Genomic DNA, 26945 nt, shown 5'->3' on the forward strand with positions numbered 1-26945 from the left:
GAGCAAAGGCTGAGAACAAATTTGATTATTGTCTTCCATGGCACTGGGGCCAAACAGCAGAAAGGAAGAAGGAGCAAGTTAAGCTAGAAAAGAGAAGCAGTGTGAAACCACGCTAGTATACTTAGCTTGAGAATTGAAACAAGAAAAGCTTTTTACTGCCAGAGCAGTGAGATTCTGGAGGACTTCTGGACAGAACAGTGTCAGTGGAAAATATAACTAAGGTAATATCATAGAATCATAGAATCACCAGGTTTGAAAAGACCCATTGGATCATCGAGTCCAACCATTCCTATCAATCACTAAACTATGCCCCTCAGCACCTCGTCCACCTGTCCCTTAAATACCTCCAGGGAAGGTGACTCAACCACCTCCCTGGGCAGCCTGTTCCAGTGCCCAATGACCCTTTCTGTGAAAATTTTTTTCCTAATGTTCAACCTGAACCTCCCCTGGTGGAGCTTGAGGCCATTCCCTCTTGTCCTGTCCCCTGTCACTTGGGAGAAGAGTTATATCGTATCAGGTTATGTATAAAGAAGAGCACATCAATTCAGTGTTGGCTGGACTCAGTGACAGATCATGTGATCCTAAACTTAATTTGAATGTTAGCAGTATTTTTCTCTTACTTTCTACAGGGAAAAACAAATGGAATATATGACATTGGCTAAAACTTACTTGGAATGTGGAGAACCAAAACTGTCACTAAAATGTCTGTTTCACTCAAAGGAGTTCCGGCTTTGTGCAGAACTGTGTAAAAAGTTAGGAAAGGTATTAAATCCTCAAAACTATCATCTCCTTATCATTTTCCGTTTCCTACAGTTTTTTTCCCCCACTCATCTTACACATAACCTAACAGTATTTTTCAGTGGCATAGTAATAGCTAAACTAAAACAGCTCTTTAAGCTAGGCCATTCAAGAGGAAGCATTTGTCAGAGAACAACCAGAAGAAGAATGAAGAGAACAGTGATGCAATTATGAAGTCTAGGTTTATTTCTTTGGCTTTCCTCAAATGTCACCATCAGTCATTCTGCTTTGCAGTCAAAAGTTAATTAGTGACTGATTTCATGAAACTTGAGCTGTTTCTTCATACAACAATATTGAAAATTAACTAATTACAGCCATCTAAATGGAATCTTGAAACTTGCCACGTCTAAGTAATGCACTAACAATAATTTTCTAAGTGTATCAGGATATTTACAATTTTTAATTTGCAGTGCATTTCCACTAAAAGAATGCAAAGTAATTTTCCCAGATATTTAAAGTTTAAGATACAAGGCTATGGTTCCCATACTGCATCCATAACTGTTTTAATTTAATCCTGTTAATTCTGAGAAATTAGCAAGGCAACAGAAGTGGTTTTGTTGTTTTATAACAACAGAACTGGATGAATGAAAAATACTTTGGAAATACTGTATAACATTAATTTTTCATTCTATTTTTTTGGACACAAATATTCGTAAGGTTTTTAAGAAAATATGTTCAGTTTTAGTGATGGTTACTTTAATATGTATTTGGTTACAGTCGGATACTTTAATTACATTTATTAAAGTGTACTTCTCTATGAGACACCTACACAATGGAATTACTAAATTTATTTTATTCATGTAGTTTTGACTGTTTAGAGCACTTCTGTCTCATTACTGCCTTCTGCATTGCAGATGAAAGATGCTGCAGTTTACTATCAGAAAAGCCAGTGCTACAAAGAAGCATCTGAATGTTATGAACAAATTGAGGAGTTTGATCTGGCAATTAAAATGTACTGTCACGAAGAACTTTATGAAGAAGCAGCGAAGGCAGTTGAAAGGTATGTCTTCCAGGATGTTGTTGGAATATAATTATCTTTTCCATTTCCAAATTCAACATAATGCAGCTGGCTCACCATAAAATTTTCACAACAGTTTTGGCTGGTGACTTTGTTTTATATTAATTTAAATTAACTTTGTCAGAATCTTGACTTGGGTAATGATAACATGGTGAAAGCATTCTACTGCATTCACACCTGGAGCCATGACTAGCTTTGTTTTCCTGGGAATTTTTTCCAGTCTGTATTGCTAATGCTGCAAGTTTTCCTTCAGCTGGTCCTCTGAACTGGATTCTTAAGGTAAATATGACAAAAACATTTACTAGGAGTGAAATAGTAATGGATTTAGCCATTTAGTCATTCACTTCTGTAGGATTATAACCGCTAAACGTGTGGTATATAATGCAGCAGCAATCGTGGCAAATGAACTGTATGTCTTTCAGAATCTCTTAACTTAGAGTAAAGAATAGTAATTTTAATGACTAGCTTCTACTGGTTGTTGGTTCCAGTTTCTGAGACGGACTTTTCATACCATCTGCCCTGTGCTGTCTCAGAGCAGTTAAGAACTACCTCACACTGTGCTTGATAAACTGAATTTTATTAGTATCTTTTTGACAGAACTTCTCATCTGGCACCATCCCTGTGACCTCATTAGGACATTTTGTGTCAGTTGATTTATTGGCCTTTCATTACAGCTAAATTGACTAATAACTTTTAAAGAATGTATATGCCAATTAGGATTCTAGCAAGGTCTACAGTGACACCTTCACTGAAATCCTTTGTGATGCATCCTTAATAACAGCAACTGCTTTTTGAAGGACTTAGGTTTAATATGTAGAGACAGTTAGATCAAAAAGTTCAAGCATTAAAGTCACTTTACCAACTAACAATTTTTTAAATCGGCCTCCACAAATCATTCATGCAAATTCATTAGCTTAGGTACAAAAACCTACACTCCCACGTTTATCATGAAAAAGGTGATAATGAAAGGCTAATGATAATTTACTCACCCATCAGGAAAAAATTACTCATTCTCGGCATGCAAGCGAGAATACCTTTGGAAGACTGGCTTAGGGGAGATTTTAATAATGTCACATAAGACAATAATAATTAATAACTGAGTGTTTTAAAGTGCGTGTTTTGAAAAATGCAACCAGATACTTTGCTCAGGCACTCGATAAGCAGCAAAGTATCTGACGATACATATGACAGACGAGTTCTCTGAACTGAGCTGTTTATGTAAATTTCACAGAGTATTGTTTATGTTGGCTTATGAAGATTTCATTGAAATTCTGATGTATTTCATTCTGGCTTCTGTTCATGTAAACAACCATTCTGTATTGAGGCTTACTTTAATAAACAGAAGATTATCAATGGCAAATGCGATTAAAATAATTTCTGCAGGGATTTGACAGCATGGAGAAAGAGTCACTAATGTTGTAAACCTTGTGATCTTTTTAATGATTTTGCTTCAGACAGCCTTACGTTGTAACAGAATTCTTCCTGTAGATCTTTTAAGATTATTTTTTTTTATATGCCAAACCTATAACTTGAAACAGTTGGCTTCTGGAAAAGGGCTATTTATTTAACGATTTGGAGGCTTCTGGAAAGAAGGGCTTCTGGAAACAGCTATTTGCTTAATGGTTTGGAGGCTTTTTAAAAATCCAGTATCTTTTTGTCTAGATTAGTTGTCTGTGATGGTGAATTGATGTATCTCTTATTTCAGGTATGAAGAGATGTTAAATACAAAAGGACAAATGGTTTCCAAACTCTCATGTACAGCAAATCAGTTGTATTTGGAAGCAGCTGCGAAGTACCTAAGTATGAACAGAACTGAGGAAATGATGCACGTTCTCTCAAAACTTGATATAGAGGATCAGCTTGAGTTTCTGAAGTCTCGTGGATGCTTGCGCCAGACAGCAGACTTACTGAAAAGAGAAGGTCGAGAGGAGGAAGCTGCAAAGTTAATGAAACAACACGGGTTTCCTCTGGAAGCAGCCAACCTCACAGCCATAAAAGAGTTTCGTGCATCCTGTTTGCTTGCTGCAGCACGAGCCAGTGTGGCACACTCTTCAGGATCAGACCTGGTAGACGTGGAGGTCATCCTAAGGGAGGCCCTCGAACTTTGTGAACAAACTAAGCAGAAGTCTGGCATTGCTGAGGCTGTGTTTTTGCAGGGAGCTCTGAAGGGAGACTTCGCAAAGCTGAGCAGCGCATACTGTCAGTTCCTGTCTCTGAATCATTCTGCTGGTGCAGTTGAAGCTCTCTTTGCATTATCTCGCTGTGTCACTCCTAGCCAGAATATCCTTTTTATGGCAACGCGTGGCTTAATGGCTCTTATGAGTTTGGTTAGGGGTTTGAAGAAGGCATCCACCAATGCAGAGAAAGATATGGTGAAGTTATGCTTTGCCTATTTTGGCATTGTCCCAACAGGTGACAGTTGCCAGGTGTCTCAAAACGAAGCTGAACTAATTCTCAAGTTTTTGTCAGACAAGACAAGTCTAAAAGAGAGAAAGACAAAAGGTGATTTCTCAGTAAGCACAGAGGAGGTAAAATCAGCTTTGAAGAAGCACTTGTTAAGCAGGCTGTGTTCTATTACCCATGAGTTACTGAACAAGCATTATCCTGATATTTGTATGAAGTTCATTGTTGGTTTGAACTGTGAAGATAAAAACTGTGAGGATTACCATAAGCCTTTGTTGCGCCATGAAGCAAAGACAATATTTCAGTGTAAAATACATCTGTTGGCAATAAATGGACTGCTGCTGGAAGCCACACGTGCTTTCCCTAAAGAGCTACTGAATCAGTGCAAAGGCTTTGATGAAATTTTGACTGCCGACAAATATGCATCATGTAAAGCTCTCCTAGAAAAGTTTTTTCCTAATCATTTTCATCTGAGAATACTGTCTGAGAACCCAAAGGCATGCAAAGAAATACTGGAATTCAATAGTATTATTTCCAAACCCTGTAGAACAGCATTGAAGGAGTACATTGCATTTAAGTTTAAAAATGAAAACACTGCAGCCAGAAGAGAGTCAACTGACTTGTGGCTAAGTGCCATGCAAGTTTGCATCTTATCTTCGGGTTATCCTGGAGAATTTGAGAAACTCCTTTTAAAAGAAGAGGATGATTACAACAAAGAGCTGAGCTATGCTTTGTCAAAGGCAAAAAACATCCCAAAGAGTAAACGCCATGGAGGGAAGACCAAAGGAATAGAGGGCAGACATGGTATGTTGTTACCTGACAAAAATGCTGAAAATGCAGGAAGAACACACTTATGCTTCATTCGACTTCTTGAAAATGCACTTGAGCAATTCTATGCTCATAAGAACCCAGAAAACTGTAAAAGGTTTTTTTTCCGTTTTATGAATGTCCTGGTCAAGAAATGCACAAGATACCTGATTCCAAGCATTGGAAATACAGTGATGTTGTTGGAATTCCAGTATATTCTCTGTTGTGCTGTCTTGATGCGTCTCTCCAAGAACATTATTTTCTGCTTTCCAAAGAGTTATATTGCTCTTATTCATTACTGGGAGTTTCTGTTCAGAAGCAAGGACCATAACAAAGAATTTAGTGATACATTTTCTATTATACAGGAATATAGACCAAAGGACACATATGTAGCTGTACAGGAATTCAGATTTCATCTCTGTTATCTAGCAGAAGTTTTGTGTGGAGTTCATGGAAGGTTCAATGTCCTTCTGGATGCTTTCGAGGATCCTGATTATGTAACTTCAGGGGAGGCTGAGCGGACTGTAGTGCTGTGCTTAGTGATGTTACTGAATGCTGACCAGGTGCAGAATTCTAAATATAGATTCCTGTTATGCCAACACTTTACTGAAATCAGAGCGATGCTGGAATCAATGCGAAAAGACTTTCCCTCTAAAGTGCCTGAAAGATTGCTAAGGGTTGTAGAACAAGTGAGTGTTGCTACACATGTAAGAGAAATCGTTGCAGCCCTGCAAGAGCTGCTGATAGAGCGAGATGCAGAGTACTTGGTTGACTGCCGATGGAAGTGGGATTCTGCATACTCTCAGGGGCATCCACCCATACGGGGCATCCTGTATGAAACCATAAATGTTGACAGGTTTGTGACTTCTTTAGATGAGACAGAATGCGCTGGTGAGCTAGAAAAGGAACTTGAAGGCATTCATTGCTTAGAAGACCTAAAGGATCCCCTGGAAGTCATTGCACTCAGCAAGCAACAGAAGCAAGAGCAAAAAGCATCTGCTCAACGCCAGCTGCGTCGTGTTTTCCATTTTGTTTCTCTGTGCATTAAGTGGAAAAGGAAGGCCTGCTCCAAAGCTGAGCCTGTTGCAGTGGAAGGAGAGGTGTTTTTATCAGGCATCTTCAAAAAAGCAGATATTGACCAAACCCAGTGTGACCTCTGTGGAGTCAGATTTATCCAGAGCTCTGAGAACTACTTCGGCCGGTCAGAAAACATGGAGGCAGACACTTCTGAAGCTGTGACACCAACAGAGATCAGTGAGGAAGAGAAGTTGCATGCAGAAGGAAGTGCAATTTCTGTGGCCAGTGAGGCTTACATAGAGCACAGAAACACAGATGAACACAGAAATAATTATGCTGCCTACAAATGTTACTCCAACTTTTTCAGAAGAAAGATAGATCCAATAATACATGATGGACAGGAAGTAGTGGAGACCATTACAGAAAAAATTTACTACCGAAACCATTTAGCATATAAAGAAGGTTCCAACTTATGCCAGAGAAAAATCAATGACAATATTATGAAGATTTTACATGCAGTAGGGGAAATCTATGAGAGAAAAGCCTGGGCTAAAGGTAAGACTATTCCAGCTTTGGGGTTTTTTTAATAATTTTATATGTCATTTGTGTCCAAACTTCTAGACCTGACAAAGCTCTGTGTGAAAATTATAATGCGATCAAGAGAAAGTATTTCCAGATATTGCAGGTAGCTGAGGAAAAGACGAACCAAAGCAGTTGAAAATATTAAAAACTGTACTCTCACCTCTTCCAAACACAGATAGCACAGGTGAAGTGAATAGTGGTGAATTTTAGTGAAGTGAATTTTAACTACATGGTCAGATCAGGTAATCTCTAATTTTTCTACATTTTCCCTACTTATTTATTTCTGCCAGCAATAGTAATTCAGATATGTAGGTGTAGAGTCTTAGTACTTGGAGGCTTTGGTTAAGGATATCTCTGACTAGTCTACCCTTGAACTTGTAATTTTGCTAGGGCTGAACAAAAGTGGACATCAAACTACAAATCTGTGGAGTTTCAGGCACTCAAAAGTAACCTTGGTATTATAAAGTCCAATAAATTATGGTATGTAAGAGATACGTAGTTTGATCGGGTTTTCACCCTCATATGCTTAAAGCATTATTCTAACTGACTTTTGCAAGCGAATTTGAATTACTGAGTAAGGAGCAAAATTGTTTGGGGTACTTGCTATGGGAAAGTGACATCTTAAATCAAAACATTATTACTGGCTTTAGTTGTAGAAATCCACCAGCCCTGATAAAGCTGTCATTTTGCCTGTGATGTCTGACAGTACTGAAGAAGTGTAATATTTGATGTGTTCCTCAGCTCTGATCAGTAATAAATGTTAAATTCGTATCTGTTAGGTTGTGGTTTTCGTGTGTAAGCTTTATCTTTTTTTCTAGTAGAAAACTTTAACATGTGGATGAAGTCCATAAAGTTTTGCTTATTTATTTGGCTTTCTGCTGAGTGAACCAGGTTAGTGATGGATATGATAGATACAGAATGCTTAAATAGGTATTAGTTGATTTTGTTCAATGAATGTTACCTTGTTCTTCCACTCAGTGAAAACATATTTACAGAAATTATTTTGCCTCTGAAATTACTTCTCCCTCACTTTATAACAAGCATTTTTCAAGTCCTTAATGGTGCAGTTAAACAGCGGTTGCAACATCTTGGGTCCAAGTTTAACTTTGACTTGTATAATTTCAGAGGGATAATGAAAGCCACGAACTTTAATACCTCAAAACAGATAAAATGGAATGTTGTCAGGAGTTTCATGTATCTCTTAAAAGAGGCAGCACAAGGATGAAGAGCTGCTCCTCTAATAATGCTAGTAATGTTGATTGGAGTGGGGAGTAATACATAGAGTATCTTCATCCCCAGTAGTGATTTGCCTGCACACTGATGACACTGACTTTTTGCTTTGCTTTTTGCTTTGCAGCACCATACAGCAGAGCTCTGTGTAAGCTGCTTGGCTTTTAGCTGCTGTCCATTTACTATTCTAACAGATTGTTAATTATGCTTTGTTTCAGCTGAAGAAATAATAACTGAACATGCCAACAAATTGATTGCCACCATTGATGAGGCTCATAAGTGGCTGAAGAAAATGGACTCTCATAGGGAAAATGAAGAAGGTAAGTTTTCAAATTACACAGATGTCTGTGCCCCCTAGAGGACATTGTTCAGTAATGGTCTCTTGGTGTCACTTCAGTCTCCCAAGTCAGCAGCATCGTGGATATTCACTTATCCTCGAGGCGACAAGAAACAGGCAACTCCATAGGAGCACTCTGGAGAACATGAGTTAACCAGTCTTTCCTCAGTGTCTCTTTAAAACAGAGCACAAGCTTCACAGCTGGTTAGGGGGTGGCCAGAATGGTGCAAGACTCTTCCTCTAGCTCTCTGTGGATCTCAGTCTGCATAAAGGATGTGTGTGTTCGTGCACATGCAGGTGCACCTGTAACTATGGTTCAAGGGCAGTACTCAGAATAGAAACTTGGGCAGGGGGAACAGAAGACAAGCTGTCTTAATCTTTACTAATAAGACAGTGCTGTTTCTTAACTCTGCCGCCGCATTGGATTTGTGGGCAGCGTGCATCCAAGTTCTTGGAAACCACCTTCCTAGCAAAACTAATCTTTAGGTTGCTGCTTAGATTTCTGTGGAAAAACGTTACATGTAGTTGGTTTTCTTTTATTTTCACTCCCATTTCACTTGGTTTCACATCAAAGGTAACATGCATTGATGCAGTCTGTTGCATCACAGACCTCTGAGGACAAGACTTCATTGTGCCTACTGTGTCTAGGCTTAAGCACATTTTTAGGTGGTGGGATTGCAACAATTGCACTAAAAGGCATCAATGGAGTGATCAGGCTTACAAATTGCACGATATATAAAGCATTACAACAGCTGTATTTTAGAAAATTTAATGGTGATAAAGCCTTGTATTACACCTTCATATTCTGAGAAAAACATAGTTAAAAAGATTGTAGGGGAGTGCACTCAGTCTCACAAGCAACATTGCAGTCTGTCTTTGAAGTCAGTAGGCAAATTTATTGTCGAGAGAGGAGAGACATACTTCTTAAAAGAGTCAAAAGCAATAACAATAGAAACAGATTTTCAGTGTAAAAATTACCAGTGCAGCAAGTGGCTTAGCAGTCTCTGCTTCCTAGCAGAGCTCTAAGTACACTGTCACCTTAAGCCAAATACTTGCTAAACATGATATGGTTATACTTGTATGAAGGTATATTGCTGACATATAACTTCACAATGCTATAGCTTGTCATACCAGTAAGAGAAAAAGGGTTTGGGGTTTTCCATCCTGCATTAATTTCTTGTTTTTAAAATAGGCTTTGTGCATGATAGAGACTTGGAAAATGAAGTGGAAGATGAAAGCCTGGCTTTTGAAGAACTTGTTTATAAAAAACCCTCAAGAAGAAAAGGAAGATATGGGAAATGGTAATTAGAAAAAAAATATGCAGGTGGCTTTTCTATCCTCTTACCAATCTAATTTTAGAATAAAAAATAGTAAAAAAGAAAAATAGAGGAATGGGGTCAGAAATGGGAAGAGTCTGAAGAAAAAGAGCAACTTACATTATTGGTTTTTTATCATTTGTATTGTGTCAGAATAAGTACCTATGTGGTGATGTTGTAATTGTTAAACCTGTAACAGGACAAATTTCCTTTCAAACCCGTGTGGTAGCTTAAAAGTAACAAAACACCAAAGAAACAAACAAATAAGAAATAGTAATTTTTCTGCCTTATCTCAGGGGTATTTTTCTGCTCTGTCTTATTTTTCTTCTTCCTTGTTAACTTACATCATTCTTCTGAGCTAGAATTGTCAGAAAAATAGAAGGATAGTTTCTCTGATTTTAAGAGATATTTAGGTTACCCTTGTAAACATGCTGTGTTCAGAGTCTTGTAATGTTTGGAAAATTTTGAGTCTTCAGATGAGGTGCATACAGTATCTCTCTTTTCTATTTTTCTAGATATGAACAGTAATTTCTAAATGTATTCATATTTTTGACAGTGTACATACTTCTAATTAAATAGGTATAAAAGTTATAGATTGTCTTCTATTTGATCATTTTGATATAAACTGTTAACTTGTACATACTGAAATATGATCTTTCTTTAAGAGTACATTTTAAGTGTTTTGTATGTTCTAATTGATAAAAGACATTTTGTAACGTGTAACATCATTTTTATAAAACCTGTAAGATTTTTAAAATCACTTGATCTTGTCTTATTTTTTGAATGCTTTCTAAAAGACATGTGTGACTGACTGCATGAGTGCGGTTTACAAGTTGGGTCCAGGGTACCAGTTCATACTGATGCTGTTTTACTTCTAGGATTTCAATGTCCCTGAATTTCCTTTAGCAATGTTTTAAATGAATGCATTTGCATGTTAAACATAATTAGAGTGTTATTATATTTAGTTGTTGAAATACTTTGTCTTGAAAAAGGAACCACTTTGTTCACATAACAAATGGTTTCAATAATTACTTTTTGCCAAAAACTTAATTACTTGTTATTATGCTCCATGTTATGGAAGTGGGACATGTGACAGTAAATGCTACCTAAACTTATTAAGGACAATTACAACTTAAAAATCCTTGCTGGCCACAGTTTAAAGATCTAGTGATCATACTTCCTCTTTATGAGAAAAATGAAATGTTAAAAACATTATTGTGAAACACCAAGAAAGAAGAAATAAAAACAAAGAAAGAGAAGTAAGAACAGAAGTTTTATTGCACAAATAATTTCAGGTACATTGCCTTGGTGCAGGGACTTATGATCCTTGGTATGGTTCAGTACGAAACACTGCTCATTCTCTAACTTCAAATCAGGTTTCCCAGATGGAACTTACTTCAGGAGCATGTGAAATAATGACTGCCAGCCAAAATTTATGGTGATTCAAATTTCAAGGCTCATGGTTTCAGAGCTATATTAGGCCAAGATTTTAGTAATGTTCAAGTGAAGATGGGATATCTAGTTGGATCTCCAGTCTAATGTCAGTGCCTAAAGGTTGGTGAGGAGAACCATTAGACATTCTGGGGGCCTGAAAGGGTCAAAGACAGAATAATGAAAGCCAAGAGCCTGGAGAGCAATATTCTGTCTGGCCTGAAAGGGTCAGGAACAGAATATCATGCCAACAACAAAGCTGCTCCTCCTGACAGGGAGGATGTGGACTATCAGGGCTCTTGGCAACATGCTTAGTTTCTCATCATTCCAGGGCCCGAGTTAAATATATTTCAAGAACACCTGCAGGTCTAAGATAAGACCACCACAAACAGAATAATGTGTGAATCCTTGAACAGACACGTAGTCCCTCACTTGTAGAACTTGCAGAACTTGTATTCTCACGGTAAGAATAGCAGTAATGTAAACAGTGCACTCAAGCTTGGTAGAAACTGACAAGCTCTCCCAGGAGAGTATAAAAACTCTGGTTGAGGAATAAAGAATTGCTACTTGCCACCAGAGCAGTAGTCCGTCTAGTCTCTCTAAGACGTCCCTGTGAGCTGGTCTCCGTCAGGTTGGGGTTTTTTTTCCCCTATGATGATGATCTGCATAAGTAAACATTAACCTTTCTTTTCCATGGTGGTCTCTTTAGATAATAATGATCTGTGTGCATTAATCCTATTTGAACCTTTGATTAGCAATAAGCAGTTGATTGAGGTACCCTTGGGGTTTGCTTTTTTTTTTGTTTGTTTATTTAAGTCATTCTCACCCCTGGTGGAAGCTCCGGTGTTCTGATACCAACTCATGCCTTTGACCAAAAGGCCTTGAGAGTCATGGCATGTACTTTGATATGCATGAGATGCATATTGCACTGAAACCTTGGAAATGAGTAGTCAGGCTGCTCATTGCAGGCTGTCAATCCACCCACTAAGCCATGTTGAGTTGAAAAGAATTTAGAAAAGGTTTCAAAAGCACACAAACTGGTGACTTAAAGTCCCTCTCCCTAGTGATACAAAAATGACACCTAAATGAAAAAGAACAAACTATTTACTGTGGTTGGAAGAGAGGAGTGTGGTCTAAAAGATGACAACTCTCCATATTCCAAACTCCTTAAGGGAAAAAATATCTCTCAGTCTTGAACCTCATATTAATACAAAGGACTCTCAGTGATGGATAATTTCCATCTTTTCCCTTTATCCCTCTTAAAAGCATTGTTTCATAACATTGCCCACAATTTTGTTCCTAAACATTTTCCTAACAATTGACTGTTACAAATTCTGACTCAGAAAAACATTTAAACACTGATATTTTTTTTTTTTCCCCCAAGCATTTGCTTTCATTCCTAAAGGGAAACCTTTTGCCTTTATGCTCACTCAAAACATAGGAGGGAAGTAATTGCCTTATCTTAGTGTAAATAAAACAAAACATTTTCATGTCGACAGTCCCTGTGACATTATTTGCTGAAAACCAGTTTTGAAGTACCCTTCCTTATGTGAAAGGGGACCACAGCCATTGCTGCTGAGTTTCTGCCTTTGTTGTCGGAGCATTCAGTTTTCTTGAAGATCTTCACAGCTCTACTTACTAAAACATCTCTGGGTCTTGCTGTGTATTAGATCTATGGCACGTCTGTCATTCAGACTTTCTGTTAGCATGCAACTCAGTTGTGTATTAGCAATGCCCGTACTCTTTACTTGTTTATCTTGGCGTAATAGGTGTAAAAAATTTTGTCTTTCTAATGCTCATTTATGAGAGTTGGTGTGAAGGGAAGTGGAAGTGTTTACATATTTTATTTAGTAGTTTTCATGGCTACATTTGTACACCAAGATTTCTGAATGTACACATACCCAAATAAAGTCAATGTGAAACACTCAAGTCAGACACTTAAACACCAAGGCAGCTGAATTTTCAGATTAATAGCCATTACAAGCAAATATTCAGTGAGAATTTCAGCATTTATTTCAATTTTCTGACATGAACTTTTGATACTGCTTTCAGCCTATGAGCCTGCTACCTTTATGTGCATGGGTGTGTCCTTGTGTTGTCATCTTTGCTGTGTTGATCCTGCCTTGTTGCAAGAGGATGGGTTGCAATGTCTTTGAAGTCTCTTTACAACCTTTTTGTGCTGCTTGATCTGTGTAAATAATATTTGGAAAGAAATTGATAGGAGACTCTTACCTGCCTGTATCCCGTTTTCTGTTTAATCTGCACACAAAGTTTCATGGTTTAAATGAAAAGTAAATTACTAGTAATTTAAATAATATTCCAGTATATTATTTTCCAGTATATTTAAATAGTATACTCCAGGCATTTATAAATTACTTTCATTGGGCTTCTTATCAACACATTTCTAAGTTGTCCTGGGTATACCAGTGCTGAAATTTTAGCAGCTGACAAAATTAGGTTTACCTGTAAGACATTCTGCAGGAAAATAAACAATAGTGATGCCAGAAAGTAGTTTTCATTAAATCTTGTAGAAGTAAATCCTTGTAATTCCCTTTTGTGAAGGGATGAGTAGGTCTCTACTGAAGCTATGTTGCACCACTTCAGTGCTGCATGCCTTCCTGTGAACTATTCAATTTAACATTTGCTTACCTTTTGCTAGACATGCTTTATAAAGTCACGGAATGAGATTTTTACCTTTGAACTGTCAGGGGTAGAACAGTTGAGCTGTTTAAAAGTTGGCTGCTTCTCTAGAAATAGACTAGAACAAAACATTTTGCTGCTGATTTGTCAGCTCCAGTGTTAGTGATATCCTAATCAAAGTCAGTAACTATGTAGTTTGGGGCACTCTTCATGCATTATACAGTGTTTACCTCAGGAAATTTACAGGAAATTTAGTCTTGGACAGTGTCCTGGAAAAAAGAAGAGCCTTTGAACATGGAGCACCCTATGGAGGAGAACATGGAGCAGTGGATGAGGTACCTATGGAGAAAGTTTGGTACCTCAGTGTGGTATGTGGAGCAAAAGCACACTGAGTTGAGAGGTACTGGTGATCTGAAATGGTATTTGTCTGTAGAAGACGTGCAGGAAGGTGAGTTTCAGACCTTCTGTATCTTTGGAGCTTAGACTGAGGGAGTCCTGGAGTCCTGGAGCATATGAAGTGTACAGCCTGTACAACCTTCAGTAGTCTCTCTGTCAAAAGAACAGATAGAATTCTTTATTTTCACCAGGAGACAGCCAGACAAAAGTTTACTTGTAGGAGGGCGTGGTGATAAGTATTTATGTAACAGCTGACTGGCTGGAGTACTGCTCTAGGCTGCTGAGATGGCCAAGTTTCAAATTCAACCCTTCCAGAAGGATGCTTTGAGCCAGGTGCTGATTGCCTAGAGGAGAATTCATTGCTGAAGGTGACTTAATTTAGGATTTTGGGGGGGCTAGAGAGAGGGTGGAGGAAGAACCCATTCAGGAAGGGAAGATGTGCATTGCAGTTGTGGATGTCAGCACTAGTAGTCCTACATTTGAAAAATCATCTAGCCCTTGGAAGGGGACCTGTAGCTCCAGTGTTGTAGTGCTTGATTTCCAGGGAAGGGTTGAGCCCTCTGTTTCTGGCAAGTGACTACTGTATTTGTTGTGCAGTGAAACTGCTTAAGGAGGAGAAGTGCAAATGCCAGCAGCCCAGTACCCAGGCTCATCCTAAGCTGTAGCTGATGTGAAAGTTAACACCTGGATCTCCCATTCCCTGGGAGAGCCCTTTGATTCAGAGGCTAGTCAATTGTGACCATTCTATGTTTTATAGCACTGCCCATGGTGCCTAAGAACTCTGAGCAGTACTTTATTGGACTAAGGTGGAAGATGAGAAAGAGCTGCCTATTTTCTGGATCCTGGTTGGACTTAGAGGTAGGTAACATACTGAGCTGCTCAATCTTGTCAAAATACAGGAGTTCTGCATGTATAATGGAGCTATTGGGTAAGACCAGTGGTGGTACAGCCTGCTGTCTTGGCTTAGGTATTGGCCATTTGCAAATCCCACCCATTTTCTTCTGAAGCCCTTTCCCTTCCCAAAGTCAGTCTGCTCCTATACAACATCAAGTTCAATATGACATTATCTTAAAGGCAAGAAATGCTGTTTCACAGGCAATGCCCATGGTGATGCAGCTACTCCTGCCCATGTGTCCATTAAATGCAGATATTAATACTGCTTACAAAACTCCCATCAATTTTTAGAATTAGGCAGATTTTAGGACGACTGGTGCTTTGCAGTCTTATATGATAATTTTTCACTGAAAATTGCTGGAGTAAGTTAACCGTAGTGTTGTATAGCAGAGATATATAGCATTTCAATGCTTTGTTTTAACAAATTATGTAGAACTATTTTCTAAAGTTCCTAGATAAAACATGGTCAAGTTTCCCTAAATATGCGCTTTAAACAGTTAACAAGGAACCCTTGGCATAAGAAAACAGAGGGATCAAACTGGAATGAATCAGCAATGAAAAAACCTCATCAGCTCTGCTTGTCTCTGTAAATAATGTGCCTGGGCAGCTCTCACCTCTTCCTGACCCTGTCACTTTGAATGTGTCTGATTCAATCTGATGCTGTTCTGACAGGATTAAACATCAGCTAATATGAAGGAATTTCCCGGTGTTACATTCACAGTTTCTCACTACTCCCTGCTTTGGCTGGAGGAGTCATTGACGTTTAAAAAAGAAATAAACTTGTAGTACAATGAACTGTACCTGTGAGCTTAGGTATTTATAGCTCCATGCTCTACAGTAGTCTTGTACAGGGAAAGAAAAGAATTTGGTTGCTGTGCAGAATATTTTTTCTGTTGGGAATTAAAACTAGATTGCTGTTTGTTACTGAGCTGTTACTAGGTATGGAGAGAGGAGAATTTTGCCTATTTCCACCACCAGCCCTAAGGACCTAAATCCTCCATCTCTTCTCACCTTGCCCATTTTGTGTTGTCTAGTTCACAAATAGCTATGTCTGCCTGTTTTTGTTGGAGGATCTTTTTGAAGCTTTTGTGACTTGAGTCATCAAGATAAAGATGCGGAATGTTCAGTAAGTAGTGTTTTGGGAACCTAAGTTAGACAACCACCTTTTGCTAGGAGGAGCTATAACTGTCTTGAGCAACTGTCAGGACTGATTCAAGCTTGTCCAAGGCTGGAGCCACTGCTTGGGACGGGCTGCCATTTCCCAACCAAAAAACATTTCCTTCTAGGTTTAATGAGTTTTTTAAATGAACTGAAACACCTATATAGCCTGGGCATTTAATTAGCGTCAGTGATGTATCTGCATTTCTGGTTGAAGCCTTTTGATGGGAATTGCTCGAGCAGAATCTGAAGAAGTTGTGTTCTAGAAGAAAGGACACAGTCTTTTCCAGCTCACAGCTGTGGTGTGGATCTCCATCTCTGTATTCCTGCTAACCAAAATTGGGGTCAGAGGGAAAAGAAAATGCCAGTTCTTGTCTGACACTCATTTTCCAGCCATCCCCATTTTGTACTCATTCTGCAAAGATTACTGAAATATTAGATGAATACATGGGACAAAATTGCCTGCCTAGATCAATTGATAGGTAGACTATTATGCAGACTTGAGAAAGGTGCTCTCTGCAACTGATCAGATGCAAGTCCCAAACTGTACAATATTCAGTCCCAAGCTGCAATATTCAGAATAAAAAGGATGTTGGGAGGTTTTACTTCAATGATAAATGAAGCGATATATTGCTTTTTTCATCCAAGTACTCTTGTGCTTTTTCTTTAGACAGGATCTCAAGCCCAGTCCTTGAGGTCTGGACTACAATACTGTCTGAACATAGGCTTTTATGCTTCCTTTAGTTACACTTGGTCGACAATCTTGTATTCATACCCACAACCTTTCCCCACTCCTCATAGTGCCACTTCCACATATTTAGAAGTGTTGCACACTGGCTTAAAACCAAAGGATTATATTGTGTGCTTAATGAATTTTGATGCTTTGTATATACCTTTGTTTCCTGAATCTTTTAGAGTGTTTTCAGCCAAACTTCATTTTCCTCCCCAGCCAGGGATTCTCAACTTACTGTTTTCTTTCAAAGAAACAGAAAATCTAAAGTGAGCGCTTTCCGGAGCCAAGTGTTAAAGGGAAATACCAGCTGGTTGTGAGACTTGGATTAAACCTCAAAATTTGGAAATAGTAGGACATATGACTGAACTGGACTGTTTCTGACAGGGAAAAGAGAAAGAAAAATAGTCTTCCTTTCGGATATCCTCTGTTTCTTTCCATTCCTAAGTGGTTGGGTGCAGATGAGCAGTGATCACCACGTGGGATTTTGTAGCAGTTTTTTGTCAGGACCTAATAAAATGTGCTGTAGAAGCCTCTCCTTGCACAGGGTATTAGCAAAGAAGCGATGTCATATTTCAAAATGAAGCACTTGGGCAGTGGGTGTGTGTGGAGGAGAGAGTGGGATCATGCTGTAAAAAGTGCTCACATTTTTAGCCAGACAGCCCTTCTGCAGCAAATAGAATCTCTCTCTCCGACAGATGGAGGAGAGGTGAGTGGGAGGGAAGTTTGGAAGCGCACTTTGTCATTTCTATTCGCTCACTGCTTCAGCTGCAAGGGAGGGTGCATGAAATACCGGTCGATAAAAGGGTGGATTAAAAAGTGCAGCAGCATCAAGGAGGTAGAGGCAACTCTCCATAATTATGCAGCAGATTCCATCTGGAACTGTCAGGATGCTTTACAAACATTAGGCAGCTGAGCTTTATGATACTTCAGCAGATGTATATTGATCATTCCTATTAGAGATGGGAAAAAATTTGGAATAGAGAGTATGTGAGAAGCCTTAGGTGCACAAGAATATTGATTTGTAGGGCTGCTCCTTGTGCTACTAGCATCTTCTGCTCCCAGTCTTTACACATGTTGTTCTGACTCAGACTAGCTGCTGGCATGAACACGGACAGTTCTGTATGTGCCTGACCCAGCCTTCCCCTGGAATATACAGTCATTTACTGTCCTTGATCAGGCCTAATTTACCTGTCACTTTCATTAGAATTGATGACATTAAAGCTCTCTGGGAAAGCATGTTTTCTCAGTTGAGAATGGCAGGTAGAGAATCACTAAGTGAGAGTATCTGTACGGTTCCTACCTGTAAAATCTTATTTTTTTCCCCTCAACATTTGTTTTAAATGTGGGGGGAAAAAGCATCTCTGATAATTTGTCACAATAGAATTTAATTAGCTTTCTACATTTCCTCAAAAAAAGGAGTACTGTTTTAAAGCCACATTAAGATGGTTATGTGAATATATGTATTTACATGAAACATTTCAACATGATCTCAGAGAGATCTTTAAGTTCTGCTGTCCATGCACTGGAAGTAACTATGCGAGTGTACTTGTACCCAGCTTAAACCCTTCCAGACATATTTTGATCTTACTTATACTTGTGGCAAAGTGGAGTTAATTGATCAAAATCAGGTGAATTTCACTAGTATAAAAGGAAAACAGGTAAAACCAGAGTCAGGTTTTTCAAGGCTCAGTGCAGGGCAGTCAAGTCTCAATACACAAGCTGAATTGGACCTTCTGAACCACTCGGACCTGTTCATCCATTCAGAAATCAAAAAAGGGATGTTCTATTGGCAGTTTCAGTGGACTTCAATAGTATTGAACTGCTGATGAAGGCTAGAGGGCACCGAATCTCTGATTTTCTAGAACCTGAGAAAGAAAACGTTTCTTTGTGCGGCTAGGAGACTGTGTCTTTGTGTATATGAGGATGGCTTAAGCTAAGCTTCTGAAACAGTAGACTTTTTGGCTGTTCTTCTTTGTGAGGTGACTCCACCTCGTCACAGAAGAGCCTGATGTTCTGGCTGCTTGATTAGGTGTCCAAAACATGGATTCAGCTCCTGGGTTTATGTTTTTTAGCTGGGATATCTCAGATCAGTCAGTGCTGTTTGCTCCCGCCTTACTAAACTGGGGTAGCAAAACGCATGCTGCAAATACCTGTTTTTATGATTGCAAACAGTTTGTGTGATCAGTGCTGACTCATAAAGCAAGGTATTTCACTGAAGCTGAAAGGGAAATGACCCCTCATCTTTTCCAGCTTATTTGTCATATCGGTTTTTTGTCCCTCTTTGGGGATCGCTGTCCTACTTTCTGTCACACATATTAGTCTTGGCAGATTGATATGAATAGAGCCTTGAGCAAAAACAGCTTTATAAACAAAGATAGAGATTTTTTTGCTTTATTTAAAAGAGAAATATCTTAAGCAGAATGAAAGCACATTAACTGACCCATTTTCAAAATAACTTAGGAGTAGATTAACAAAGAAACTAAAACATAAGTTTGAGAGGGGTATTTTTTTGCCTCAGTGTGAAAAGACAGAAAACAACAGTGGCTTCAAAAAAGATGTACAACTGGGCCCATTGCAATGCATATTTTCTACTAAAATGTGTTTACAGTTATGACCTGAATATTGCTATGAAAGTGTATATTGCAGATTAGATTTGTTTTTTAAATTCTTCCAAATTACACCTAGAAATAAGTCTCTATTTATTGTCAGTCACTAAAGTCCAGTCGATGGAATAGATGAAATCACCTCTGGTGATTTTGTGCATACAATTTGCTGAAATAATAAACTAAATGCAGATGCTTTTACTTTTTGCTGCATGAAGAGCTAAATTAAATGTAAGGACTATTAGAACTTGACAAGTTGGTTGGGAGTTGAAATCTGGATAAAGAAAATTAACATCCTATTGACGAAATGTAGTAGAAGAAGAGTTAACCTCCTCTGCTTCTACGTATCTTGAAGGACAGATGGCTAGGAAGAATTCCTTATTCAAATAGCTTTAACTTCAAATCTAAGTCAATAAATGGGTTTTTATTATTCATAGTATTCCATGTAATTATATTTCATTGATAAAAGTACATGAAGTTTTTTGCCTTTTATATGTAATTTAAATTTCCATCCAAATTAGCTTAATTAAGGTAATGAATAAAAAGGAGTCTCCTTAGAACTAAGAAGCTTTATCTGCCTTTTTCTAATAAAATAGTCTAAAAATTAAGTTATGTAATTTTACATTCTTCTAGTTACCAAAGTACCAGATTTAGTAAAAAACCCTCACTTATTTGTAAAACAGCATGTCTTAATAATTGCTAAATCTGAGAATCAATCTCCAGAAAAATAACTTCAGTATAAAAATGTGAGATAAGAATAAATCCACGTTTTGAATCAGGATGTGTTCTTTGCTGAACTAAATAATGTTTAAAATTAGCTTTCTCAGCCTTACCCATATGTTACCTTTCTATTTGGACTCTTGTAGGCTTTGTGTGCATTTGATAGCTGTAGGTTTTTTATTTATTTTCTTTCAGGTTTTCTTTCTGGTATCAGCTGAGTAATGAACAATTAATGATGACCTCAAATGATGTTGTGACCTCAAACATGCATCTTTCTGTCCCTCTTTCCTATTTAGTGAACGCATGCTAAAGCCTGTGTGTGCAGTGGATGTGTTAGGCACCCAAATACTAGGTCCTTGGTACCACAATGAAATCCAAAATCCTCTGGTCAGAAATATATGCAGTTCATATAGAGAATAAGACTTTTCAGGATGCAATCTAGTGCAGCCATTTACACTGGTTTGCGAGATGAGCTAAAATGTGTGGCACTAGGATCACTTGGTTACGAAGCCTAAACATCTCTCAATAGTTCTGCATTTTACACTAAACAGCTTCTGGATAAAATTAAGGTGCTGGCAGCATTTAGAGGTGGCTAAGGGGGAGAGAGATGCTCAAGCATGTGATTTTAGTTTGGTGAACTGAAGTCTCACTTCTATGACTTTTAGTTCTTTCTAAATTCTAGCTCTTGGTCACTCCTCTGAGAGTTTAGGAGTAAAAGAACTAGCACTGCTTTGTTTCTCAGCACATGGATACTAATTGTTTCCCTTCGGATTTATGCCATGTTATTTAAAAAAAATACTCAGTGAATAAACAAAGCTGTAAGTCATGTGCAATCGCCCCAACCTACTGGAGTTCTTAACAGCACCCACACATTGGGCTCTTTATAACAGAGAGATTCAGCTTTCCTTTAAAATCTCACCTCAGAAAGTGCACATAGAAAAACCCAGGCTCAGACAGAATCTATTCTGAAAGAATTCTAACTGAAAACTTTCAGTGTTTACCACAGTGCAGTTCCTCTTAATTGTCTTTCTTTGGAGTGTTCACTGCTAAGCTGATAAGCTTGCCTCCAGATATTTTCAATGCCCTTGCAATATAGGTGCATGTATTACCGTAACACAGAAATTTGATTAAAACATTTTTTAAATGCCTAATATAAATGAACTCCTGTCTTAAAAAATGGTTTGAAACATAAAACAAGAATTTGTTCATGTGGTTCTGCTCTTTACCTTATCCGCTTGCTGGAGAGGCAATATTTTGCTACGATCTCAGTTTTCAAGTGCAGTTCACAGTCACTATAGGGCATGAATCACAGAATCACTAGGTTGGAAAAGACCCCCAGAATCATCGAGTCCAACCATTCCTATCAACCACTAAACCATGCCCCTCAGCACCTCATCCACCCGTGTTTTAAATACCTCCAGCGATGGTGACTCAACCACCTCCCTGGGCAGCCTCTTCCAGTGACCTTTTCTGTGAAAAATTTTTTTTCTGATGTCCAGGAAGCACCAAGTAGAGCAAAATAGTGGAGGTAGCCTCCTTAAATCTTCCAGTGGAAAGGGTAGGGGAAAGGGCAGCTAACCAACAGTCCTTTCAGAAAATAATGTTAAAGACAGTTCTGCACAGACTGAATTAATTCTTCAGCTCTGCTTCTTGGGAATTTGTCATGCACTGGACAGTATTGACTTATGACCAATTGGCAAATGTATGATCTATGTATTTAACACATTCAGTGTTTAAAAAAGCCTGAAACTCCAGATAGCCTCAATCAACTGCTTGAAGCGGGTAGAGTTTATACCAGGAATGCCCATTTTCTTTTTAAAGAGTTGAGTCTCTAGGTTTCTCCCTAAAATAAGCAAGGTTACCCGTAAAAGCGTCTCACTTGGTTGTTTTCAGCAAATAGACTTAAGAGATTTTACATCTTTAGTTAAGGGTGACTCGTTCTTTTATTCATCTTGGATAGCAAAACTCAACAGATAATTACATCTTTGATACAAAGATGATGTTTTGAATCACATCTTCAATTTCATGCAAGGATCTAAGGGATGCCATATTTCAGCACCAGCTTCATGTAACAGAAATGTGTTCTTGGAGTGCGTTTGACAGTCTTATGGAGATCTTCAGCATAGATAGGGGAGGATAAAGCACTGCCTAAAAGCTCTAATCAAATTTTCATTGTAAACCTCACCCCTTTCTTTACAAAACCCCATCAGACAGATACTGTATTTGTATCTTGTTAAATAAATAAAAGACCTAGCTGATGAGATGCAGTGTTTTTCATTCAGATTAGTTTGCAGATACTATCCACAGGGCTTTACAGATGATGTGAATAAGTTGCCTAGGTAGCAAAATATTGTCTCCAGGCTCCCGGGCTGCAAGCGAATACTCTGTCACAGGCCTGTTCCTAACAAGTGCAAAGGGATTAGAAACCATTTGCTTACTTTGAAGAGTTTTGGTCCTGCTTCCTTGTTTAACAGAGATTTATGGATCATTGAAAGGAGGGAAAGTGGTATTTGCCAGGGACATTTTTGAAGTAAACTTAATTTTTTGGGTGACATAGCATGTTTACCAGGCAAATTATTGCTTGACCAGATGAAGTGATCACAGGCAGCTGACGTCCACTGCCTTGTGGTGCCTTTGCATGAGGTGCCACATGGGGTTTTCTGAAGTCATCTGCAACGGATTTAAGATGGCTTTGAAGAGACTGTCTGAATTTTCTCTGAGGGAAGGAAATTGTTACCAGTTTTTCTTTTGTCATATTTTCACCATTGAAATGTCAAGCCTCATTTCCCTTGGCTTAGACAGACCACGTGAAAAACACTGGTGAATGAGAAAAGGATAAATAAAAGTTTGGAGCCATCTGTAGCCATAACAATAAATAGCATTGTCTGTAAATATAATACTTAATCCATGTCTTCTGCCTGAGGAGACTGAAAAAGTGTTCACATCAATGAGGAACAGTGCATTATTTGGCATGTACAGGAAAATTTCATATCTTTCAGCAGGAGCAAAATTCATCTAGTTGTAGTTAGTTCAAACCAGTTTAAAATCTTAGCCTAGCTGTTTAGGAATGAAATTTGAGTGGAGGCCTGATAGGAAGGTGTTCTTCATCCCTTGCAGAATAGCTAACTTAACCCCATAGCAGATCATCTCTGCAACAGTACACGTACAATAACCATTTGAGTTTAAGTCTCCCGTGAAAACAAGGCCTTACAAACAGTATTGGATAGAGCACTGGAGAATAAGCTGGGACCACAAATCTGGGCCATGGAAAGGGGGACAGAAAGCTTCTTGTCCAGAAGATCTTACACCAAGTTCTCTTCCACCAAGATGTCTCCAAGATATGGGCAGATCAGAGGATCTCACTGAGCTGAGACTGGGGTTGCAGGATTGTTACCCATACTGTTTGATGTATGTGGACAGGAACAGGGAAAAGAGATTATTTCCCTCTCAAGGAGGTTATGACTGTGTCTGAAGGACACATGGCAAAGGAAAGGCTGTACTAGGCACAGTCCTCTTGGCTGTGTAACTATGATTTGGGAGGTCCTTCAACTTTTTCTCCACTCTCTTTCACAGCGCCTCAAAGAGAAGGGTAAAACCAGAAGAAAATTGGCTTCCTGCCATGTTGGCTGTGTGCTAAAACACGATCTCCATCAAAATCCTAGTAAAGCCCTTAACTGCCAGCTCCTGCCTTCTACATCTTTCTCCTTTACTGGAGTGTAGGTAGATTGGCAGCTAGATAGAAGCACCTTCAGTACTTCAGCTTCCCCTGTGTTCTGTGGGGTTGAGCAAAGTTCATTAGGGCCAGCAGAAAAACACACACTTTCTCATGATTTGTCACGTTGTCCAGTTATGTGCATTTCTTGCACTCTTGTTTTGCAAAGCTATCAGGAAAGCAATAAAATTAATGCATAAAGAGATCAAAAGCTTGTAAATAATGTAATACTGCATATTGGTACAAGAAGCAAAGGAAAGTGCTCTCAAAAAAAAGAAAAGTGCTTCTCTGAGTGGTCAGAATTAATGCCATGTGCTCAGTTTATTCTGATGTTCTAAAATTATCTGTGCTGTGGTGTGGCCCCTATCTTAAAATCAGTGATATTTAAGCAAATTGTTCCGTGAGCAGTGGGACTAAGCAATCCTACTTTACTATGAATTGCCCTTTGCCTCCAGTCTTTTATTTTCCCCTCTTGTGCTTTCCTTCAATTTGAATTAGATTAGTTCTCCACCATGTGCGGCTGACGTGGCAGCTGTCAATGTTTTCCCTGAAACACAGGGCCAAGTCTAAAGGGAAGCTACCCATGGATGATTACAAATATTTGATGGCCTTTGGTTGTCAGTAATTACATATGTGAAGAGCAGCTACATCCTAGTTGCTTGGCCTTCATAAGGGAAAATAATTTGGCTTGTCGCGTGCTAGACAGCTTTAAGTTTGCACAAAATGGATACAAATCAGTTATATTTCAAATGTCTACCATCTTGTCAATTTTGTTAGAAATTAGCCAGTGGTTTCAAAATTATTTGGTGGGGAGAGGGATAGTGACAAGAAATTGGAGAGAAAAATTACAGCCTCAAAGTCTTTCTTCCTTGAGAACCCAGGCTTGAAACAATTTGTGCCAGTACTGTGTACATGTATGTTCCTTCTTCAAACTGTAAGGTTGTTATTTTCAAGATACTTTTTCTCAATCAGGAGGGCTGAGCATTTTTTTTTTTTTTTTTTGCAGCGATACAAATTCTTACAGCTAGGGCTTCAAAAAATCATTGTTATATTGTGAGATTAATTAAAAAAAAACAAAAAAAAAAGATGACAGAACAGATTATCTTGTTTTGATTCTCTTGCTGGTTATGTGTTTTGTCCATCAAAGTCCAGTACAAATAGCTAACTTTAATGAGGGCTGCCAAAAGTTATGGAGTGGCACCAGTCACCCTAAGCATGCAGAAAAGGAGCAGCTTGTGACTGTTTTTACACACCATCTTCCTCTGCATGTTAAAGGGTGTTTTGCAATGTAATACCAAGAGGTCCTCGCTGAAAGTAGAGCCTGGAGGTGCTATTTTTTGTATCTACATGCTGTAGGAGATCATACTGTCTCCAGTTCCCCTCTATGCCTTTCCTGCAAAATATCATAGCTAGTTAGGCAAAGGGTGGAAGAGGAAAGACAGACGCCACAAAATGAGGTTACTTGTGCCTGGATCCAGAGCAGATCAGTGTCTGAGCTGGGAATAGAGCTCAGTCTCCTGCCTCCGCATCGGAATCTCTTCCCTAGATTCCTCTGCCACATTGCAAGGGCTCAAATAAAATGTTGCATTTTTAATGTGGTGTTATGAAACTAAAAATTTTAAGATAACATTGTAAATGCATTTAAGAAATGTTGTAAATACTTAATAAGTATAGGAAACTGTACAAAACACTAAGAATGCACTATGTCTTGGGATATGGCTGAGCAATATTAACTCACTTTTATGCAAGGTTGTTTATTTTTTATTTTCCTTTTTATTAAGACAAGAGGAAAAATGGGAGAGGAAAAAATAATTTATTTCAAGGATTCTACTTCATCACATGCTTTTCTAACACTCGTGAATTGTCGTGCTGCTGTGACCTCTCATGAGAATAATGTTCTCATTAAATATATTTGTGTTTACATTGTCTTTACCATAAAATATTTGAACACTCCATGCACTTACCATGCACAGGCTTGTCTTTTCTCTTGGCCTTCTCAAAGTGATACAATTTCCTCCATCACCACATTCTTTCCTTTAATACACTTTTCTTTCTTGTACAACTTTTCTTACTTTGTTACTGACTTGGATCACAAATGGTCTCTATTTCCCTGTTCTTCTGAACTAAGTAGCTAAATACAGGTTCCTGTGGATATGAAAGTGGTTATGAGTCATACAAACAAAAATATGTTAACTTCTCCTTGTGTGGGTTGTTATCCATTGGAAACATTCTTATTCCCTGTGGTTTAAACTTGTCCTTTTTTTCCCTATTATAACTGACAAACCACAATTAATGAAAATATCATTTTGGACCTAGCTCATCAGACCTTTAGACCTGTTTCTCACAATACATCAATATAATTCCAGATGCCACTTTACATCACCAGCTTTCAGTATTACTGTAGTATGATGAGAATGGATTGAATAAGTGGGATCACAAGGAAATCTTTTGGATGTTAGGGTAGTATGAGTGAAGGCAAGTTACACGCTCTGAATTCCCCCTGTTAGGTACAAACAGCAGACTACCTCCTGTTGTAGGGGCCTTATATTTCTCTATAGAGGTCTGTCCCTTTTCAGCTCTCATGAGGACACAGAAAGAGCAGGCTGGTCCCAGAGCCTGTCTTCCCAGGTGGTTTGACCTGTCTAATGTGGTTGTTGAGGAGTCCCACTGAGGTCTGTATCTATGAGATCACTGCCACTGTAGGTTTACCCTATGAATCTTCCTTGGGGAGAGGTGGCAAAATGATGAATCCCTGTGTGCCTGTGTTCCTTCAGTGCCATTTGTGTGACTCATGGATAGACTGAGAAGGCCACCAGGAACTCCACTGTGGTCAGCACTACAAAAAACATGGGAAAGTAACAAGTTCTCTCTTGGGAAAGAAGGGAAAAGTGATATTGCAAGGAAGCAGAAAACAGTGGTGATAGCGCTGTGTGGTGTCTGAATCTTAACTGCACTGGAATGTATTCAAGAGTGAGGAGGAAAATATGGATGCCTTATCCATATTTCCTAAGAAACAAAAGCATTATTAGTTACACTGGACATTGTGCAACAGACATTTTCAAGTGTTGTTAATGAAGGCACAGAAGAGATGATATTTCTCATGATGATATAAAAGCCCACATTTTGTATTTTTGGGAGGTTTCTCAGGTA

The 26945-nt window shown here is 38.6% G+C and overlaps 2 protein-coding genes across 2 annotated transcripts in view; one reads left to right on the top strand and one right to left on the bottom strand.

The window, feature by feature from the left end:
* Positions 1 to 11055, top strand: part of TRANK1 (tetratricopeptide repeat and ankyrin repeat containing 1) — a 46382-nt gene extending 35327 nt beyond the window's left edge. The window contains exons 19-23 of the mRNA XM_069859858.1: positions 630 to 762; positions 1653 to 1798; positions 3522 to 6598; positions 8074 to 8175; positions 9385 to 11055. Coding sequence (XP_069715959.1) covers positions 630 to 762; positions 1653 to 1798; positions 3522 to 6598; positions 8074 to 8175; positions 9385 to 9497 — 3571 coding nt within the window. The 3' untranslated portion in view covers positions 9498 to 11055. The remainder of the gene's footprint in view (positions 1 to 629; positions 763 to 1652; positions 1799 to 3521; positions 6599 to 8073; positions 8176 to 9384) is intronic.
* Positions 1 to 26945, bottom strand: part of STAC (SH3 and cysteine rich domain) — a 598932-nt gene that overhangs the window by 383506 nt on the left and 188481 nt on the right. The gene's annotated exons all lie outside the window — the stretch shown is intronic.

The sequence above is a fragment of the Phaenicophaeus curvirostris genome, chromosome 6, assembly GCF_032191515.1.
Source record: "Phaenicophaeus curvirostris isolate KB17595 chromosome 6, BPBGC_Pcur_1.0, whole genome shotgun sequence".
NCBI classification, from domain to species: Eukaryota; Metazoa; Chordata; class Aves; order Cuculiformes; family Cuculidae; genus Phaenicophaeus; species Phaenicophaeus curvirostris.